Source organism: Hipposideros armiger, unplaced genomic scaffold (assembly GCF_001890085.2).
Source record: "Hipposideros armiger isolate ML-2016 unplaced genomic scaffold, ASM189008v1 scaffold_111, whole genome shotgun sequence".
In the NCBI taxonomy this organism is placed as follows: Eukaryota; Metazoa; Chordata; class Mammalia; order Chiroptera; family Hipposideridae; genus Hipposideros; species Hipposideros armiger.
This window is the reverse complement of record NW_017731461.1, coordinates 150370-162993: the sequence shown is the minus strand read 5'-3', so window position 1 is coordinate 162993 and position 12624 is coordinate 150370. Positions and strand designations below refer to the sequence as shown.

Below are 12624 nucleotides of genomic sequence, written 5' to 3'. Positions count from 1 at the left end.
ATATACTTAAGTATGTTTTTCAATGTCTTTTTCTACCTAGGAATCCACAGCAATCTAAAACTCCTAGGGGGAAAAAAACCGGGGGTGCGGGATCTGTTGTATAGGAAAAGCTGTTTACCATTGTCTTGCATGGCTTAAACTCTTACCTTGTAGACTTGTATACTTAGGTTGAGTTCTAATTGGAACAGCAGTTGTGTTCATAAGAATGTTGCTTATCTGGAGCCTTGACTTGCTACTTGCCACTGAAAACAAATTATCTTTGAAATTTTCTAAGATGTATAAGAAGAAACTATACATCTAATAATAATTTTCCCCTCTCCTAAAAGATTACCTAACATATAGAAGACTTTCAAAATGTAAAAAGCAAACAACAATATCAAGTTAAATGGTAGACAGGATCCCACCTCCCAGAAGTAACTATTGTTAACATTTAAACATGGATATCCTTCCAGACATAGCATGTGGTCCCCAAATTACACTCAGGTTACATCTCTAAATGTGCTTCACAACATAAACTGTATGTCTGTTGGAATTGTGTACGGGATCCTAACACAATTACGTTTATGAAGTACATATCTTGTCTACAACAGACATCATTATTGTTTTGGTATCTATTAATACCAAAAGCTATTTATAAATACTGAAATCATATTAATGAAATAATAGTGTTTACTTAATAAAATTATAAAGAACATTAGCTATTTGTTAGTTTCAAAAAAGAGTGTGGCAGTTGTTACTGTGCCCCATCTCTTTAATGAAAGAAGCCAATCCTTTTAGAAAGCCTTTTATTATCTGTGCCAGCTGGCTTATAGAAGTGTTTTTGTAAAATAAAGAGAAATAAGGAATGCTCATTAATGGCATGAGACTAGTGAGTAAAACAAAGCAGCTACTGAGGGTATTACTCTATACATTCACTATAACAACACAAAAGAGAGTTCTATGTTAGAGGTTTACTGACATTCCTTTTAAATTTTAGTGAGGTACCTGTGTGAATATGAGCTTACAGAACCCAAGTACTCCATTACCTGTAAACAAAAATGGGATCATATTGGGTTGTCGGAAAATTCATGACGTATTTTTTCTACGTTTTTTGTTGCAAAAATGCGTCATGACTTTTCCGACAACCCAATAGTTGGAGTTATATAATCCAAGGTTCAAAACTTGTCACACTAGCTATGTGACCTTGGGTGTGTTATTTAAATTCTCTGAACCTAGATTTACTTAACCATAATATTAAGCTAGTAACGCCTGCCTCTTGTGGTCATTAGAACCATGAAATGGAATAACGCATATAGCATTTTTGTGTACATACAGAACATAGAAAATAGTCCATAGTTTGGTGGCTTGCTTTTTTTACTTAATCGGTCACAGATGTTTTCCATATTGATAGATCTGTATCTGCATCATTTTAAAGGTCATCGAATGCTAATTGCTGGCTAGTCTTTAATATAACGCACCCTTGAGCAGCCTCTGGCAGAGTCGTTCTCTAGCATGGGCATTTCTTTAGTGCTGTGCAGTTCTCTATCAGCTGCTCTGGTGCCTTTGATCCTACAGGTGTTAACGGTGTGAGGATGCTGGGGATTCTGCATGATGCAGTTGTGTTCCTGATTGAGCAGCTCTCAGGTGCCAAGCACTGTAGGAATTACAAATTCCGTTTCCACAAACCAGAGGAGGCCAATGAACCGCCCCTGAACCCTCATGGCTCAGCCAGGGCTGAAGTCCACCTGAGGCAAGTTCCATTCTTTTCTATAAGAAGTTTGGGGCCCTGATTTATTATTTATGATATATTTTCCCATATAACCTTTGAGATTTCCAGTGTTAATACTGTCCTTCACTGCTTCTATGAAAGCATCTCTCTAAGTATATTCTAATCCTTTGGCACTAGGAAGTCAGCATTTGACATGTTTAACTTCCTGGCTTCTAAACATCGGCAGCCTCCTGAATACAACCCCAATGATGAGGAAGAGGAGGAGGTACAGCTAAAGTCGGCTCGGTAAGTCTTAAGTGGAGACGGGTCATTCGAAATACTCTTTGCTTTCCTGTACTGTAGCCCTTCCTTCAGAGCACTGTGCGGTTTTGCTGGGATCAGAATTTCTTGGGTAACATTTAGGAAGACGTAACATATAGTTTGTATTAAAGTAGCAGTAGCTGGCTGGCAAAAAAGAGAAGATTATGAGATGAGAAATTCAAACAACTATAAGATGTGTATTTTCCGTTTTTTTTGTTTTGTGGTTTTTTGTTTTTTTTTTACCATAGTATACTCTCAACTTTGGCTGTACCACTGTAGTTGTCATGGTCAGAAAGTCCTCTGTGTATTAAAATAGGCCTGATTTTATAAGGTTCTTGTTATGTTTGGCATTGAACAAATAAAATAGTGTAGTCATATTCTCTAGGAACCTTTGATCCAAGACTCAAAACTGATGATTTCCTGAGGAGAATTTATTAATAATGTGCCTTGTCTCTTTAGGAGGGCAACTAGTATGGATCTACCAATGCCCATGCGTTTCCGGCACTTAAAAAAGACTTCTAAGGAGGCAGTTGGTGTCTACAGGTATGGCTAAAAATTCTAGAGAGAGAGAATTATAGAAAACTAATGATGTTTTCCAAAATCAAAGTGGACCAAATGCTGGAGTGACCTCCCACATTCAGTAAATGAGGTTTTATAGATATTATTAAGTGAACCTGATGTCCCACTGAGATCCCACAGTTCCTGCGTTGAACAAAGAATTTAAAACAGTAAGCATTACAATATTGCTACTTCTTGTGAGCCTACAGAATGGAGAAATTGTTAATCATTGTACATTTGTTAGAACAATTAATGTACTCAAATCAGGTGGGCCCAGATTCTTTTTGTTCGTTTGTTTTCTTTAAGTGTCTATCTCTGTTGGGGGACTAACAGACCAGGAGATTTTATTTATTCATGTATTCATACAATTAACCTTCTTGCAAAATTTGTGGCTAATCTCTTGTCTATCTTTATGTCCTAGGTCTCCCATCCATGGTCGGGGTCTGTTTTGTAAGCGAAACATTGATGCAGGCGAGATGGTAATCGAATATGCTGGCAATGTCATCCGTTCCATCCAGACTGACAAGCGAGAGAAGTATTATGACAGTAAGGTGCGTCTCGTGCTTTCTCACTCCCACTTCTTTTATTGTAGAAAGTGGTCATCAACTATAAATATGATCTCTAGATCAAAAAATAGTGTATTTTATCGATGCAGAGACAGTTTTCTAAAAACATTTTAACATCTCTGAAATTTGTGGTGAGCCCAGTAAAAGTTCATAAACCACTCCAAGGATTAGTACAAAAAGACTCTTTGAAGGTTTGTCTGAGTGGATCCCAGGATCAAAAGCACATACCAATGCAATTTTTAGGGTTCTGTTTCCTGTGGAGTCATTAAAAACCAGTAGTCTAGTGCCTGTAACCTAGGAATTCATCATAGAAGCATTTGAGAGATGGGAGAAATCTGGAAAGTGTACTAGAAGGAACTTTGTTCCTCAGCAGCTATAAGTCACATCCGAAAATGGTTGGGAAATATTCTCAAGCTGAGCTGTAATAAATAACAGGTTCTTCTCCATTCTCCTTCATGTATAGGGCATAGGTTGCTACATGTTTCGAATTGATGACTCAGAGGTAGTGGATGCCACCATGCATGGAAACGCTGCACGCTTCATCAATCACTCCTGTGAGCCTAACTGCTACTCTCGGGTCATCAATATCGATGGACAGAAGCACATTGTCATCTTTGCCATGCGCAAGATCTATCGAGGGGAGGAACTCACTTATGACTATAAGTTTCCCATTGAGGATGCCAGCAACAAGCTACCCTGCAACTGTGGCGCCAAGAAATGCCGGAAGTTCCTAAACTAAAGCTGCTCTTCTCCCCCAGTGTTGGAGTCCTAGGACCCAGGGCCATCCAAAGCAATGCTGAAGGCCTCTGCCAGCAGCTAGGAGTTCCAGGATTGAGTGGGCACAGCTGAGGGGCCTCCATGTGGCTGAGCTCCCTATGTCCCATATTCACATTATACATGTGATCATAGTCCTGGAGAGAGAGATGAGGTCTCAAGGAAAAGATGTGTGATCGGCGTTCTACTGGGGCCCCTCTGATAATATGCCATTAAAAAGTAGGAAATGGGGTCCCTAGCAGACTTGCCTGGAAGGAGCCTATTGAGGGTTAGTTATGTTGGGAGACTGGGCCTGAGCATCTCCTCAGAAAGAAGTTGCCATCCATGCCTTGGCCCTTTCCCACGCCTGTAAGCAAGGGGTTAGGCAGAGCCCCAAATATAGGGTTTGGTTGGATACCTGATAGTTTGCCAGCCGGGCCCAGCCTGTAGCCGTCTGTTGAACAAACAGAGAAGGTCTGGTGGTTTTCCTTACAATCCTCCCACTTGCGAGTTCACTTCTAGTTGGGAGACAGGATTCTTAGCACCTTTGGTGTCAAAAGGCTGTCTTGGGGTTGTGCCAATGAATTACCAAACATTGAGCCTGTGGGCTTTCAGTTGGAGTATTGTCCCCATAAGCCTTATCTCAGCCAAATACCTTTCTTGACAATAGGAGCGGCTTCCCTCTCATTCCTTCTCTTCACTCCACTTTGTTTCCCTTCTTCATCCCACTGCTTTCCCATTCTTTCTGGGTGGTAGGAGAAAGGGACTCACTGCTCAAGGACACTCCCTGTTGGGCACAGCATGTGCCTACAGAAATGTTCCCTGACCCTGTAAGTGCTCCCAGTGGGGAAGTGGACAGGAGCCATTGGCCATAACCAGACAGAATTTGAAGAAGTTTTCATAAAGCTCCACTGAGCGTTTTAAAGGAATATATGTAGCATGATTTTTTAGAAAAGGAAAAGATTATTTAAATAGGATTTGAATCATGCGACAACCAGAGTATCACCACCAGGATGACCCCTGAGCCCCATTCCTAGGACATGGTAACTTTATTTTCCCGTTGTTAAGGCATAGGAAGACAATTTTTAAATGGTCAGTGTCCAGTTGAAGGCACAACACTAATCAGATTTCAAGGCCCAAAACTTGGGGACTAGACCACCTTATATTGAGGGAACTCTGCCACTTACACAAAATGCATGGATAAACTAAATTAAATGACACTACTGCCCTGATGACTCCTTAGGATGTGGTCAAAACAGCATCAAATGTTTCTTCTCTTCCTTTCCCCAAGACAGTGTCCTGAACCTGTTAAATTAAGTCATTGGATTTCACTCTGTTCTGTTTACAGTTTACTATTTAAGGTTTTATAAATGTAAATATATTTTGTATATTTTTCTATGAGAAGCACTTCATAGGGAGAAGCACTTATGACAAGGCTATTTTTTAAACCGCGGTATTATCCTAATTTAAAAGAAGATCGGTTTTTAATATTTTTTATTTTCATAGGATGAAGTTAGAGAAAATATTCAGCTGTACACACAAAGTCTGGTTTTTCTTGCCCAACTTCCCCCTGGAAGGTGTACTTTTTGTTGTTTAATGTGTAGCTTGTTTGTGCCCTGTTGACCTAAACGTTTCCTGGGTTTGCTCTTTGACAATAAATGGAAAAGGAAGGTCACCCAACTCCATTGGGCCACTCCCCTTCTTCCTATATCAAAGCTCCTCAAAAAGCCGTAGTAGTATCTTGACAGCAATTTCTCTTCTTTCCCGCACTCTCTCTCTCTCCTTTCTGGCTCTAGCTCAGAGTGGTGGGAGGTGGTAATCTACTTTCCCCTCATTTTCCTACTTCAGAGTTAGCAACCAAGTTGAATGGCAACCTGACATGTTTTCATCACCATCTGCCTCATAGATCACCTCGTTCCCTTTCCCTCTGCCCACCAAGTCCTCATACCTGCGAAGAACTCACGGATCTCCCTGTACCCTCTTTTGGGGCAGCCCGTTGAAACTGAAGCACAGTCTGACCACTCACGATAAAGCAGATTTTTCTCTGCCTCTGTCGACCACAAGGTTTCAGAGCAGTGTAGTCCAGTAGAGGGCGGGCACCCTGTTCTCGCCTCTAGAAGCCCATTCCTATGGAAGTCTAGCAAAGCAATACTACTCGGCCCAAGGACATATGGCTCTGCTGTGCCTTCCATCCTGGGCTCCCTGTTCTGTGACCTTAAGAACTCTGGTGGCTTTGCTGGAACATTGTCACTATTTCCATTGTCGTGCAGGGAGCCCAGCACTGTGGCCAGGATGGCAGAGACTTCCTTGTCATCATGGAGAAGTGCCAGCAGGGGACTGGGAAAAAGCACTCTACCCAGACCTCACCTCCCTTCCTCTTGCCCGTGAACAAGACACAGTGGCCCTAGGGGTTCCACTAGTGTCTGGTTTCCTTTATTATTGCACTGTGTGAGGGTTTTTTGTAAATCCTTTTATTCCTTTTTTTTTTTTTTAAAGAAAAAAAAAACCTTAAGCTGCATTTGTTACTGAAATGATTAATGCACTGATGGGTCATGAATTCACCTTGAGAAAGACCCAAAGGCCAGTCAGGGAGTGGGGAAACTCAGCTAAATAGACCTAGTTACTGCCTAGCTAGGCCATGCTGTACTTGAGCCCCCTCTCATTCTCTTTCTACCAATCTCAAACTCAAGGCCAAGGGAGGAACCCACACATCTTTCCTTCTCTTGCCAGCTGCAGATGGTTTGCCTTGCCTTTCCACTCCCTAATTGTAACCACAGAGATAAGAAACTCCTCTTTACAGCTCAGCCTGAGTCCATTGCCAAAATTCAGCATACCTGCCAGCAACTTGGGAATCAACTAAGGTTTCCCTACCAAAGGGGAAGAAGGCAAAAAATGGCATAGCTATCTCCAAAACACCTCTGAGTTTGTTTTGAAAGTGACCTAAGGAATCTCCGCACAAAAGTGCAGACTGAGGAACTGCGGTGGGTCATTACCAAGAATCCCCCAAGGGGCAACCCAAATCCCTAAGGAGTAACAGCTGCAAACCTGGTCAGTTCTCAGTAAGAGAGCCAGCTCCCTTACAGCTTTGCTGCTAGAACCTGTTGTGGCTGCATTTCCTGGTGGCCAGTGACAACTGTGTAACCAGAATAGCTGCATGGCGCTGACCCTTTGGCCGGAACATGGTCCCTTGGCTCCCTCTGTTCAACCATCCACCACCTCCAGCACAACTCCTCCTGTTTTTTAGACCAATAACAAGAATTAAGGGGAAGCCCTGGCAGCTATATATGTTTTCAACCAGACTCCTTTGCCGGGATCCAGTGTACCACCTTGCTTGCCTCTATCACCCACCCTCCCCCAACACACATACACACACCCCGGCCAATGCAGTGAGCACCATGCAGCTCCCTTGATTAAAAAAAATACAATAAAACAAAAAATCTTTTGATGAATGTATCTTTCTAAAGGACTGATGTTCAATCAAATATCTGAAAATACTAAAGGTCAAAACCTTGTCAGATGTTAACTTTTAAGTTTGATTTGGGGTTTTTTAAAATAGAAATCAAAATTTGGGTTTTTTTTGTTTGTTTGTTTGTTTGTTTGTTTTTAAGGAAAAGCGGGTCATTGCAAAGGGCTGGGTGTAATTTTGTTTCATTTCCTTCATTTTAAAGCAATACAAGGTTATTGAGCAGATGGTTTTGTGCCGAATCATGAATACCAGTCAAGTCTCACTCTGAAAACTTGCAACTTTTTTGTTTTGGTTTTCAAATAAATATAAATATGATATATATAGGAACTAATATAGTAATGCACCATGTAACAAAGCCTAGTTCAGTCCATGGCTTTTAATTCTCTTAACACTATAGATAAGGATTGTGTTACAGTTGTTAGTAGTGGCAGGAAAATGTCAGTCTGGCACTCCTCTGATCCTCTGAAGTGGGGGGAAACCCAAACCATAAAGGGATGGTAGAACAGTCCATTCCTAGGATCAGAGAGAAATGCAGAAATGGTGTCACCTGGGGTTTTTTCTGCCCATGAATGTTGCCAGGCAGTACCTGTACTCCTTGTTTCTGTTTTTGGTTATGAATGTTGGGGTTACCACCTGCATTTAGGGGAAAATTGTGTTCTGTGCTTTCCTGGTATCTTGTTCCGAGGTACTCTAGTTCTGTCTTTCAACCAAGAAAATAGACTTGTGGTGTTTCTTTTATTGAACTTTTAACAGTCTCTTTAGTAAATACAGGTAGTTGAATAATTGTTTCAAAAGCTCAACAGATGACAAGCTTCTTTTCTAGAAATAAGACATTTCTTGACAACTTTATCATGTATAACAGATCTTTTGGTTTTGTTTTGTTTTTTTTTCCTTGTGTTCTTCCAAGCTTCTGGTTAGAGAAAAAGAGGAAAAAAAAAAAAAAAGAAAAAAAATGTGTCTCAAGTCCATCAGTGTTAACTCCCTGTGACAGGGATGAAGGAAAATACTTTAATAGTTCAAAAAATAATGCTGAAAGCTCTCTACGAAAGACTGAATGTAAAAGTAAAAAGTGTACATAGTTGTAAAAAAAAAAAAAGGAGTTTTTAAACATGTTTATTTTCTATGCACTTTTTTTTATTTAAGTGATAGTTTAATTAATAAACATGTCAAGTTTATTGCTGCATATGGTGGAGCTTTCTTTCTGGCTTTGCCTGGGGTGAAAAATTGGGGAGGGGCACAGCCTGTAATCTGATTACAAAGTACCTTCCCCAATCCTTTCTCCTAAAGTGGAATTAAATAATTTCTCATTGTCTTCTTTCAGGCCTCACTCCACTCTGGCTCTGCTAACCATATTTTCTTCCCTTACTCATCAGTGACGTATGTTCAGGACCTAATTAGTTCTGGATATGAGAAAGGGGTCAAGAAGACAAAGGAACAGTTCCTTTACCACCTATATATCCCCTCTCCTTTATCCATGGGTAGTCAAGCAGTGGCTTCTAACCATTTTCTGCCAATCCATGAATATAATAAAAACATTTCAAGGAGAACTTGGACAGCACCCTCTCTTTGCTCCACTCCACCTTAAGACTGAAATTGGGTTATTTACTGTTTCTTCTAGGACGAGTGGGGGTGAGGAGGCAGTTGAGAAATACCTGTAAATGTTCTACCAAGTTAGGGTCACTAACCCCAGGGCAAACGGGTTGAGTTAGCCAAAAGAATGAAAGACATTCAAGGGGGACAGTCCTCAAACAGCCTCCCGATCAATTGGCTGTGAGGCTCAACTCCCACCCCTTCTTCCTCCCTCTTATCCTGAGTCACCTTTGTGGATTTTGAGTTGAGCACCATGGGGACTCTAAATGATCAGGCAGTGTTACAAGCCATCTTCAATCCTGACACCCCGTTTGGAGACGTTGGGTTGGACCTGGGAGAGGAAGCTGAGAAGGAAGAAGTTGATGAAGGTTGAGTATTTGCCTTTGGAGTATAGCTCTCCACAGTGGCTGGTCTGCAGGCCTCCCTGGGGTGGCAGAGGGAGGTGGTATTACAAGGTCTCTTGTTTGTTCCATGACCCTTGGGTGATGATTGAGATTGAAATCGGAGAGGTTGGCTGATCCTTAGTGCACTGACAAGGGGTTGGCAAGAGTCACTGCCAAGAGGAGAAAGCCAGGGTTTGTCTGAGTCCTTCAGCCCTCACACCTTTGAACCTAACTCACCACTTAATTCTCTCCATGATCCAAGCTTAACTGTTGGCATGGAGCAGGGCTGTATTAAACTCTCACATCTCTGTCATAAGAGAGTATCACCCCACACAGAATGGAAGACAGGAAGAGGGCAGGGCATGGCTCAGTTGAATGGTTCCAACCTAAGCAGTGTTACATATCATTACAAGCCAAGCACTGAGCTGATCCACAGTGAGTGCACTCATTGCTTTTCAATCGGTCACTAATAGAGACAGATGTCCCTACAGGGAGTTTTTGATGTCCTTTGTTTCTAAGGGAGTGAAGTCTAAGTCTTACTGAGACTTTATTTAGACTGAAACGCTGAGGGATACATGGGAAATGATTTTCATGACCTGCGTGTGTCATGGTGGCCTTTGTGTTAGAGGCAGTGTAGTAAAACAAAATGGGGACAGGCTAAAGAGCCATAAAGACCTGGGTTCAAATCCAAACTGTGCACTTTATGGGCTGTGTGACCTTGAGCAAGTCTTTTAGCTACAGGCTAAGGAGTTTGAGCTTTACTCTCCTGACAATGAGGAGCCAACCAAGGTCCCCTTTCCAGGTCCCTTTGAGACTCTGGCATTGCTAGCTCTCAACCTTCGTGACCTCAACTCCCCCTACCCCAAATACTGCGTCTGACTCCTGCTGTGACCCACATCCCAACCCAGTCAGCTTTGGCTCAGGTCCCAGGTTTTCAAAGCTGGAGGTGGCTTTTGCTTTTTGCTCCCAACCACACACCTGTCCCCTCCTGGCTCCCTCCCTGGCACAGATGGAGTTTTCCCTCAAGCACAGTTGGAGCAGTCCAAGGCCCTGGAGCTGCAAGGGGTGATAGCAGCAGAGGCTGGCGACCTCAGCACAGCCCTGGAGAGGTTTGGCCAAGCCATCAACCTGCTGCCGGAGAGGGCCTCAGCCTACAACAATCGAGCCCAGGCCCGGCGTCTCCAGGGAGATGTGGCAGGTGAGGGGAGATGCCCTGGAGCCTCTGCAGAAGGGACCCTGGAGTACACGGACCAGAGATGAAGTGGTTGTGGGCTGGGGCATGGGGAGTCACTAACCCCCTCTGGAATATTCCTAACTAAGAGAGAGATTACGGGCCTGCTTACCTCTTGGGGCTATTGTGAAAGAATAGATTGTGTTCCATTTATTTATTTAACAAACATTTAATGAGAGTCTACTGTAGCAGTGGGCCAGGTGCTGAGGACACAAAGATAAAAATATACTACTTATAGCAACTACTATGTGCCAGGCACCAAGCACTTCCATGTAGTAACTCAATTCTCACAACCCTGAAAGGTATGTACTATTGTTATCTCCATTTTACAGATGAAGAAACAAGCATGGAGGTTAAGTAGTTTGCTACTCATATAGCTGAGAAGTGACGAGCTGGGGTTTGAAACAGGTGGTAGGGCTCCAGAGTGTGTGCTCTTACTCCCATGTTACCGCTTCTCAAGCTCACAGTCTAATGGGTAGGACAGACACATAATTATGATACCACCGTAAGAAGTTGAGAGGGATCTGCTCCTGAAGGGTGAGTTTTGAAGGATGAGTAGGACTTAGCCGGATGGGGGTGAGGCAGTGGAGAAGGCACAGCCTGTGGCGATCTAGAAGGCATGCAAGTTATATGGAACTTCAGATCTCCAGGCTGGTGGGAAAGGGTGTGGCGGGAGGATGGAGTAGAGCCTAGAGGTAAACAGGAATCACTAAAGGGTTTTAACGGGAGTAACTGGATCAAACCTGCTGCATTCAGGTTACTGTAGCTGGAGACGGGACAATGGGACAAAGGGAGCCATGCTAGGGACAAGGGAGCAAGCCAGTAAGCATTGTAGACCACTCATGCCTAGAAGGGAACCACTAGACTATTAAGACTTGTGGTGGAGGTGGCCCGGGGACCAGGAATGCTAGGCTGAGGAGTCTGCTTTCCATTCTGGAAACAGGGAGAACCCCAAGAGCCCCTTATCCGGGGTTGTAAAGGTCGCTGGGGACAGCTTGCAGACCAAAACCCAGAGGATTGGAGGCCATTTGCCTGAAGAGGCTTTCAATTCCTCCAGACCAGCTCCTCTGAGGGAAACCTGAGAAATGCTGTTATCAGAGAGCTTCTCAAAAGTCCGGGTCCAGGTGTAGCTGGAGCATAGCCCCTGCTGGGTTCTGGGGATCAAAGCAGACACAGAAGAAGAAGGAAAATCATCCTTGCTCTAGGATGACAATGGAGCTCCCCAAGCACCCTGACAGGCTCTTTAGACTAGAGAATGTGAGTGAAATGAAACAGAGCCCAGAAGAAATGCAGCTCAGTGGGACCCTACAGTAAATACCAGCGGGCTGCCTGAGGTTGAGTTCAGATGCCTAACCCCAGCATTTCATGAGGACAATAAAAATAAAAATAGGGCAGGCTAACTCTGGCTTCAAGACCTCCTTCAAAGAAAATTTGATACAAAATAATGATTATGGAAATAACGAATAAGGAAAGGCAGTCAGTGAAGAAAACAGGTGAGAGAAGCTGTTTTAAATCGCACAATGGAAAAGAGAGAAAAGCCTTCAAAAGGAAAAGAGAAATGGACTTTATTTGTAAGAAACAGTTGTCAGTTACTTATAATTTTTTTGTACTCTGGAATTCAGTTAATCACCTGGCACATGGCAGATGGTTAATAACGTAAATGTGGAATAAATTGCCTGCTACATGCCGGCAATGGGCCCGATTCATGAACATCGTGACCATGCAAAATCCTCCCAGCAACCTTCATGTTTTGCAGTGGGGCAAGGCGAAACCTGGACTTTAGTCCCAGCTCTGCCATTAACTGGCTATGCAGCCAGGGCAGGTCTTGCCAACTCTTCCAGTCTTCATCTGTGTAATGAGAATAACAATACCTACCTCTAGGTTCAAGTGCAGGGGGGTTGTAAATGGCCGAGCCCCGGGGCCCCAATTCTGAGCCCAGATTCTGTGCTCGCTCGTCCCGCAGGAGCCCTGGAAGACCTGGAGCGCGCCGTAACGCTGAGCGGCGGCCGGGGCCGCGCCGCCCGCCAGGGCTTCGTGCAGCGTGGGCTCTTGGCGCGGCTGCAGGGCCG

General features: G+C 43.4%; 2 protein-coding genes across 8 annotated transcripts in view; both read left to right on the top strand.

Moving 5' to 3' along the window:
- KMT2A (lysine methyltransferase 2A) overlaps positions 1-8526 on the top strand; it is an 80479-nt gene extending 71953 nt beyond the window's left edge. For all 7 annotated transcript variants that reach the window (XM_019647429.1, XM_019647423.1, XM_019647428.1 and 4 more), the window contains 5 exons: positions 1555-1729; positions 1886-1993; positions 2468-2551; positions 2988-3117; positions 3596-8526. In XM_019647429.1, the coding sequence (XP_019502974.1) occupies positions 1555-1729; positions 1886-1993; positions 2468-2551; positions 2988-3117; positions 3596-3871 (773 nt within the window). In that variant the 3' untranslated portion in view covers positions 3872-8526. The remainder of the gene's footprint in view (positions 1-1554; positions 1730-1885; positions 1994-2467; positions 2552-2987; positions 3118-3595) is intronic.
- Positions 8527-9046: 520 nt separating this feature from the next.
- The window catches only part of TTC36 (tetratricopeptide repeat domain 36), a 4520-nt gene continuing 942 nt past the window's right edge, over positions 9047-12624 (top strand). Inside the window, exons 1-3 of the mRNA XM_019647394.1 lie at positions 9047-9309; positions 10334-10522; positions 12519-12620. Of these exons, the coding sequence (XP_019502939.1) occupies positions 9195-9309; positions 10334-10522; positions 12519-12620 (406 nt within the window). The 5' untranslated portion in view covers positions 9047-9194. The remainder of the gene's footprint in view (positions 9310-10333; positions 10523-12518; positions 12621-12624) is intronic.